This window comes from Sinocyclocheilus rhinocerous, unplaced genomic scaffold (genome assembly GCF_001515625.1).
Source record: "Sinocyclocheilus rhinocerous isolate Xijiao unplaced genomic scaffold, SAMN03320098_v1.1 scaffold820, whole genome shotgun sequence".
Lineage (NCBI taxonomy): Eukaryota > Metazoa > Chordata > Actinopteri > Cypriniformes > Cyprinidae > Sinocyclocheilus > Sinocyclocheilus rhinocerous.
The window spans coordinates 305363-314642 of NW_015670386.1; the positions used below are offsets into that span (position 1 = coordinate 305363).

Below are 9280 nucleotides of genomic sequence, written 5' to 3' on the forward strand. Positions count from 1 at the left end.
TGTACGTGACGTTTTATACTAGTAAAGCACTTCCGCACCGGTTTAAAGGGCCAGTGACCCTAATAAAATGGTATGAAATAGACCTTGGGTAGGTGCCATTTAACATTTTTAAAAAAGCTATTTGTCTTGGAAAAGGGGGTTGTTAACAAGTGGCATTAAACCCACTTTACTCACACACTAGTCTGCTTTCATGTTGCATTTAGAGCCACACTCTAACCCATTATTCTAAATATATATATATATACAGAGCATTCAGAAAGAATTCAGACCCCCTTCACATTTTTCAATTTTGTTATGTTGCAGCCTGATACTACAATTGTTTAAATTAATTTTTTTCTCATTAATCTACACTCCATACCTCATAATGACAAGTGAAAACAGAATTTTAGAAATGTCTGTAAATTTATTAAAAAGAAAAAACTGAAATATCACATTTACATAAGTATTCAGACCCTTGCAACAACACTTGAAATTTAGCTCAGGTGCCCCCCCATTTCTCTTCTTTTTACGATTTAATGGCGGTTGGCAAGCCAACTTATGGTGTATTACCGCCACCAACTGGACTGGATCTCATTTCTCTTGATCATTGCTGAGATGTTTCTGCACCTTGATTGGAGTCCACTTGTGGTAAATTAAATTGATTGGACATGATTTGGAAAGGCACACACCTCTCTATAAAAGGCCTCTAAGCTAACAATGCATATTAGAGCGAAAATTCAGGCTGTGGGGGTGTTTTTCAGCTGCAGGGACTGGTCAGGGTTGAGGGAAAGCTGAATGGAACAAAGTACAGAGATATCCTCCATGAAAACCAGTTCCACAGTGCTCAGAGCACGTCCTCTATAGAGTGAAAGTGATCATTTCTCTTGATCATTGCTGAGATGTTTCTGCACCTTGATTGGAGTCCACTTGTGGTAAATTAAATTGATTGGACATGATTTGGAAAGGCACACACCTCTCTATAAAAGGCCTCTAAGCTAACAATGCATATTAGAGCGAAAACCAAGCCATGAAGTCAAAGGAACTGCCTGCAGAGCTCAGAGACAGCAAAAAAAATGTCTGCTGCACTGAAGGCTTCCAAGAGCACAGTAGCTTCCATAATTCTCAAATGGAATTAGTTTGGCACAACCAGGACTCTTCCAAGAGCTGGTCGCCCAGCCAAACTGAGAGAGCAATTGATGAAGGGCCTTGTGTAGACTGGTGACCAAGAACCTGATGGTCACTCTAGTTGAGCTCCATGATCATATATGCAGATGGGAGAAACCTACAGAAGGACAAACATCACTGCAATACTCCACTGATCTGGGCTTTATGGCGGTGTGGCCAAACTCAATCCTCTCCTCAGTGAGGGAAAGCTGAATGGAACAAAGTACAGAGATATCCTCCATGAAAACCAGTTCCACAGTGCTCAGAGCACGTCCTCTATAGAGTGAAAGTGATACTTTGACTCAAATTCTTCTGAAAAGATAGGTCAAGTATTTCAGAAACAAAACTATCTCCATAAAATCATTTTATTCACCATGAGTGGATTAAGAGCTTTGGATGTATCAAGGTATCAAGTCCTGATCATTAACTTTAACCTATGTATTATTCCCCATAATAGAAATGTTGCAACGTCCTCTGTAAATTGCATTGCTCTCCTAAATGCATAATGATAATTGACACGCAAGGTAAAAGTAGCATTTTCTTTTCAATGGCTATTTTAACTTTTTGCATCCTTTCAAGTTCATTTTATTCTTCCTAAGTCCAACACAATCTCGTGTCCGTTCGTAATTACTTTGTTTTACTGAATTGGCGGCTTTGTATACATTTGTACAATCTACTTATGCCCTGTTGATGGTTAAGATTTAGTGGGTTATGGGTGAACCTTTAAGCTTTCTTTTTTTTTTTTTTTTACTAAAAATCATGTATGTAATTTAATATGAAAACATGCTAATTCATACAAAATCACAACCTTGTAAAATACACATTTTATAACGAGATTGGGTTGTGCAGTCCCGGATGACAGAGACCTTGACCAGATAATGAAATTACACCTCGGGAGGATACTGTACAGAAAGTGAAAGTAATATAATGATACAATGTGAAAAGATAAACTGTGGAAATTATGGTGCAGCAATGACAGTAAACCTTGCTGTAACAATTTCTGGGAGAGGGGAGGCCATAATAGGGCAGTGTGTTCTACGAATCAGATGGCAGGAACCTTTGAGTTGGCCAATAACCAGGTACCATTTTGTGGAAAAGGGGTAACAGAGAGCGTATTTGAACATATTTATAAATGTTTTTTTTAATAATAAAATATGTGTCCCTCTCTGTGAAATCCAGGCTAAAGTCTTAAAATCTAATTATGAGATAACAAACATCAAAGTTTGATTTCAACTATTAATTTCACTCTGATTTCAATCTTTGACATGGTCTTACTCAGTTAATATTAAAGATACCAAGGTTACATTTTCACAGAATGTTCTTTACCTTATGAAGAATTTTATGCAGAATCAGTAAATCACAAAAAAAATACTTTAGCTGGGTTTTCACAGACAGGGTCACATATATAAATATTTTAAAAATGTAATTTGATTATATTTAATGCATGTTATTAAATGAAATATTTTTGTTTTACACCCTAGGTCAGGGGTGGCGAACGTCGGTCCTGGAGAGCCGCAGCCCTGCACTTTCACAGACAGGGTCACATATATAAATATTTTAAAAATGTAATTTGATTATATTTAATGCATGTTATTAAATGAAATATTTTTCCGCAGCCCTGCAGAGTTTTGCTTCAACCCTAATCAAACACACCTGAACAAGCTAATCAAGGTCTGAACAGTTACTAGGAAGCTACAGGCAGGTGAGCTTTAATTAGGGTTGGAGCTGAACTCTGCAGGGCTGCGGCTCTCCAGGACCGGAGTTCGCCACCGCTGCCCTAGGTCTTCACATGCAGAACAGTGTTGAAGACCCAGGAGTACATTGGGTCGTACATTGCATTTACGTATGCGGTCACCAAATATGCAATCCTGCCAGATGCAAATATTACTGCCTCAAACCAAGCCTCCAAGCTAACAAGGCTTGGAGGCTTGGACCACCTATGTCAGGCCGCCACATGCACAAACACCTGGGGTGGCTGTGTCAGGAACAGCTTTCACATGGAGCGATAGCCACTCATGTCAGATCACTGACTCTGGAACTGTGGCAGTAAATAATGCAAATAAAGTTTCCATTTCATTTGCACTATTTACATTTTACTTCTGTCTTCATGTCTATTTGATGACCTGATATGAAATAAAAGAACTCAGCATTATTGTCTGATTATTAGCTAAACTTTACATCTGCTCTCTTTGTATTAAACTGTAGGATTTGACCATTCCAAACTGTACAGTCAGAAAAATTCCTTCATTATCCATAAGGCTTTCTTTTACAAAGCCACTTGGCTTTGGTGTTACTCTTTTCGCCTTTTTTATTTGTTCTGTTTTTTATGATTTAGAACAGTGGGGTCCAATCCTGCTTCTGGAGGGCCAATGTCCTGCAGAGTTTAACGCCGACCCCAATTAAACACACCTGAACCAAAACAATAAAGGTCTTTAGGATTGCTAGAATCTTCCAGGTATGTTAGGACAAGCTGAAGCTAAACTCTCCAGGATGTTGGCCCTCCAGGACCAAGACTGGACACACAATTGGTCTTCTTTGTTGTGATGAATGCCATCTTACGCTTCGACAAACCAGGCTCCCACCAGATGTCATCATTTATCATCTGCATGTCTCTGGGTTTTGGAAAGCGCCCACACACTAGTCTTAATAAGAGCACTCCCAGTGTTCCTGAAAGAAAGCGATTTGTCTGATGGATAAGCTTGAAATACAAAAGCATGTTGTCTCCGCAACATGCAAAAAACATATCTGGTGTTATTTGAGATATGGTTTATAGGACACAGTTTAACTTGTCACTATAATTTAAATCCTAAATGTTTATGGCAGAATACTTACCACAGAATCTATTGTAGCCAGATTCTTGCAGGAGATCCCTGCATCCGAAATCAATCAGTTTGACTTTAAGGGTTTCTGTGTTGATCAGACATGAGTTGATTTTAGAATATTCCTTTCATGTTCCCGTTTTACATGTTATTGTACATAGTTCATTAATGGCACACGTCATTACGTCCCCACGTGACGCCATCCGACAAATTTCACGTATAAACACATAGCTCGTCTTCGTGATGATGCCTTGTACAGTTTTGGGTGTTTCATTTTTAATTTTATGAAAGTTTCAAGTGCAGTTAATTATTTGTACCTGCATACAGATGACAGCGGGTGTTGAAGCTCTTTTATTTGCCGTCAAACGATTGAGCACTGCTGTGTGTGTATCCTGTCGCAAAATGTGGCAAAAAGTCCTACACGATGGTAATAATGTGATTAAGGTGTTTATGTGTCTATACTGCACTTCAGTAATGCGACTAAAATAGGAATACTCCACATGTCTTAATTCGATTTCTGTTTACTACGATTATGACTTTAGCCGGATTAACAAGTGTCTTCAGGATTACTAGAAAATTCCAAGCAGGTATGAGTTGAAGCTGGTTGGAGCTAAACTCTGCAGAGCTGTGGCCCTACAGGAATTTAATTTGAGACCACTGGTGTAAACAATGAAAACAATTTTCACTGCCACCTGGGGTCCGTTCTTCGTACGTCGTCTAATTACTACATTGAAATGAAAATGTAAAGCCTGTACAAAAAGTAGAAATCGTGAATATAAATAATTGTACAAAATGTAAATAAAATAAAAACAGTGCACATTCCATTTATCTATTATAACATTTATGTAGTTTTGTTCGCCTGGCTGTTTCCTTATAAAAGTCCAGAAATTGGTCAAGTTTTTCGTCAGGTGTCTTTTTTAATTATATGATGTCATTACGTTGCTGTCTTGCCGCCAGCCAATCGCTGCATTGCTGATCGTGGTTTCGAGTATCGATACATAGCCCCCTTTAAACCAACCCATGAACGCGCAATTATCTCAGATAACTCAATCCAGCCATACTAATCATCAACAACAGGTGCGTTCGAAGAACCGAATTAGCCAGATCCTGATTAGCGCGATGATATCATCTTGGATGTGACATTTCATCTCGGATGTAATAAGCGACGTACGAAGAACGGGCCCCTGATCAACAAAATAAAACAAAACAAAACATTACAATTACTTTTGAACATCTCAAATACACAAAATAGTGGACATACTATACATTAAGAGGACTTGTAATGGACATAGTGAGACAAAACAATTTACTATAGCAAAATATTGTAAGAAAATTATGATACCTCAAGTCCATCCTCCAAGCATTTCCCTTCGTAGACAGAAGTATTCTCGCTCACCAAGCATTTTGCCGATTTCATACCAGCTCAAAATGTCGTCTGTTAACAAATAAATAATTGTGGTTGATATGAAATAGCAATTGATATGAAAGACAGCAGTGTGTGTAACTAAACTTACTCTCAAGTCCACTTTGTCGCTGTGTCGTGATGCTGAACTGACTGGACTGCGGTGGACTGGAGATGGAAGGGTTTGAACATGAACTGGCTTATCTTCATGAAGTGGGATTTCAAGGTCACTGGAATTAGCTTCCTGAAGACCATTATCTTTTAGATAATTTTGATCTAAACTGGGGAATATCTGTTCATGGCCTTGATCAGTCTTCAACTTTGATATATTTTGATACAATGTGTGATGGTGTGGGTTTGTAACACATTGTATTGTAACACTTCATCCTAGGGAACAGAAAATTTCCCCTAATTTAGAATTAGGTTTCCAATAATGGATACTCATAGCTAGCTGAAAAATTATGTATATTTTATGATTCAAAGAGATTAGGTACACAGAAAAACAGGTACTCTTTCTCAAATGGTTATTTGATTTATCCTTAGGGCTTAGGGTTTACAAAGTCCTGAACAATTTGGCCCCTCATAGCATCTAAATTGCTCCATCCATACACTCCCTCGCTATTTCCGTTTTTATGTCTCCTTTAAACATTCTCTCAAACCTTCAATGTTCCCTGACCACTGGTTTGATCATAGTTTTACTATTGTTTTATTTCTGTATTTCTCATAGTTTTATTTTGTAATTCTTGTTTCATTTTTGTATAGCACTTAGTTTACCCTTGGATGTTTTTAAATGTGCTTTATAAATAAATATTGTAAGTTACCTTGCCTTATAAATTGCACATTCATTCATGAAATTTATACAGAAAATCTACTTAAATGTTTTTTTATAATTAAAAAAAAAACTATATTTAATAAAAAGTCCCACTTTAACCTTTTACTTTAAAATAAAAATATTTTTATTCTAAATCTGTAAATGACTTACTGTGTCCACAAATACAAAACGGAATTCAACAAAAAATAAATTCAGACCACTATTATCCAATGACAAAAAAATAGAAAATTTAAGCTCAAAATTATTTATGTTGAATCAATTCAGATCATGAAGAATCACAATTAATAAGAGAATAACCTTTAAAAAAATGTGTTAAGATGACATCTACGGTCAAGGGGGAAATTAATTTAAACCCTGTAATATGCATGTATAAAATATAGTTGGTTAATGTCTTTAAATTTTAGTAGTTTTTTATTCATGTTGAAATTTATTTTTATAACATTTTGTTGAAATATGACGCTCTCATCCTACATAACAGTAATAATTTGCTCATGTTGCCATGTAAGTTTTCTGCAACTCTACTTGATAACATGACCATATTATTAAGTGTCACTCTTCAAGTCCTCTAGAAATACATATTTCAAAAACAAATCCGTCACAAAAACTATGGAATGCATGAAGTAAAAACTAGACGTTATACTGTATGTGACTTTAAGACAGCTATTGAATGGACTGTATGGCTATCCTTGACAGCCTCATTTTCATTCACTGTAAATTTGTGTAAAACAATTGGAAACTACATTTGAACATTCTTATAAAAAAAAATTATTCAGAGAAAAGAAAAAGAAAGAGAAAATGTACCAATAATACATAAGGCTAAGAAAATATTTTTAAAAACCTTACCAATATAAAATACAGAGATGAATACAAATAGACAGTTAAAACAAGAACAATAATGCACTTTCTCTAGTTTTCTTTTTTCTGAACAGGACATAAGGGCCAAAAGATTTCCCCAAGGTTTTTGAGGATTCCCCTGTGATAGAAACCTCTAAATGGATTGTATGAGGTCCGGCAGTTATGTGCAGAGTATGGATGGCAATGCTGGCAGTTGTGACCTTTTCCTTTAAACCACTCATTGGAGGTTTGATTTATCAAAGCCAAATACATGTGAAACATGGAATAACCCGCCAAGAGGAAAAAGACAAATACCAAGAAGCCCAACATGAAGACAATCTTTGGAAATGTCAGAAAGAGATGCTGTAACAAGAAATGCAGTGGAAAACGATTCATTAGAGAGACAATTCATGTACCCCAGCACAATTACTAGTTTTACAAGACCATTTCTGTGGTAAGTCATTATTACCTGGATGATAAAGAGCGGTCCAGCGGGCTGTTGCTCACCCTGCTCATCAATGTAGTGAGCATGCAGGAGTCCAGTTCGTAGAACAGCTTGGAGCAACATGTCTGCTGTAAGCACTGCAATATTGCCTGCCATGGCGCACACACTCAGAAGGTACAGAAGGAAGTATCTGGTGTTCTGGGCACCAATGCAGTTATTCACCCACACACAATGATGGTCAAATCTCTGGACACAGCGATTGCAAACCCCTGTACAAATTAGATCAATAGCATTTGTTGCATAATGTGGGGGAAATAATAAATAAATAAACGGCACTTACACTAATGGGTGCACTGGGCCATTATTAATCATTATAATAATATTAATAATAATAATAATAGCTTGTTTCGCTCAATTATTGTTTCTTGTTTGTTTTTAAACTAAGGGACAAAGGAAATTAGTTTGTGATTAACAACATAATGCCACTTAACAGAATGCGGAAAATTATTTAGTTTATGTGATATCAAATGGGTTTAGTAATAGCTGGTTCACAGCCGAGGTAATTAGTAGCTAAACTTTTATATTAGGATACCTTGACTACAAGGACACAGTTACAAAAAAAAAAAAAAGAAAATGTATGGGTTAAAAAATATGGTAGCAATGTTTTAAGTTTTACCGATTTAACTGAAATTTACAGTTTAAAAAATTTAATTAAATCATCATATGTTTATATCATCGTACAAAAATTTGTTTTGTACCTTTTATAATATAAAAAAGTGGATGAGAGAAAGACTTTATTGCAAGTAGCTTTTCCACAAACTAAGGGAAATAACAATACCAGGTGCACAGTGTCACAAATACAAAGTAACACGCAACACTAAAATAATGAAATAAACATTCATTTAACAACATACATTGTAAAATAAAATGCTTATGTACATGACTGATTTAAAAACTGAGAAGAAACAACAAATAAAATGAAAACCACAGGGAATTCAATTCAATTCAATTCTGATCATGTACTGGTTACTCCACTGCACACCTCGGATCACTTCCTCCTCACTCTTAACCTCAACACGGTTCCTGACACAACACATACCCCTCCACATGCCATCTTTCGACGTAACCTACTCTCACTCTCACCCTCCCGGCTATCTGCTATGGTTTCATCTTCGCTACTACAACTACAACTACTGGGGTGCCTCAGGGCTCAGTTCCTGGACCACTACTCTGTCTACATGGCATCACCTAGGCCCTGTCATTCAGAAACATGGCTTTTCATATCACTGCTATGCTGATGACACTCAACTCTACCTCTCATTCCATCCTGATGATCCGACGATAGCTGCTCGCATCTCAGCTTGTCTAACAGACATTTCTTGCTGGATGAAGGACCATCACCTTCAACTCAACCTTGCCAAGACAGAACTGCTTGTGGTTCCATCAAACCCATCGTTTCATCACAATTTCACTATCCAGTTAGGCACACTCATCATAACTCCTTCAAAAACAGCCAGAAACCTTGGAATTGTGATTGATGATCAGCTGAATTTCTCAGACCACATTGCTAAAACTGCCCGGTCCTGCAGATTTGCTTTATTCAACATCAAGAAGATCAGGCCCTTTCTTTCAAAACATGCTTCACAACTCCTTGTTCAAGCTCTTGTTCTGTCCAGGCTGGACTATTGCAATGCTCTCTTGGCAGGTCTTCCAGCCACTTCTATCAAACCTCTACAACTAATCCAAAATGCCGCTGCAAGATTAATCTTTAATGAGCCGAAAAGAACGCACGTCACACCTCTGTT

The 9280-nt window shown here is 37.0% G+C and overlaps 1 protein-coding gene and 1 long non-coding RNA gene across 4 annotated transcripts in view; both read right to left on the bottom strand.

Annotated features, from left to right (window-relative positions):
* Nucleotides 1-2934: 2934 nt before the first annotated feature.
* Nucleotides 2935-4030, bottom strand: LOC107734179 (uncharacterized). Its single transcript, XR_001639071.1, has 3 exons — nucleotides 3976-4030; nucleotides 3703-3810; nucleotides 2935-3266 (listed from the first exon to the last, which is right to left on the bottom strand). It is a non-coding gene; the product is annotated as an uncharacterized LOC107734179 (long non-coding RNA).
* A 2481-nt stretch (nucleotides 4031-6511) lies between these two features.
* Nucleotides 6512-9280, bottom strand: part of LOC107734165 (probable palmitoyltransferase ZDHHC4) — a 10156-nt gene continuing 7387 nt past the window's right edge. For all 3 annotated transcript variants that reach the window (XM_016546037.1, XM_016546038.1, XM_016546039.1), the window contains exons 6-7: nucleotides 7500-7744; nucleotides 6512-7393 (exon numbers count right to left, since the gene is read on the bottom strand). In XM_016546037.1, the coding sequence (XP_016401523.1) occupies nucleotides 7103-7393; nucleotides 7500-7744 (536 nt within the window). In that variant the 3' untranslated portion in view covers nucleotides 6512-7102. The remainder of the gene's footprint in view (nucleotides 7394-7499; nucleotides 7745-9280) is intronic.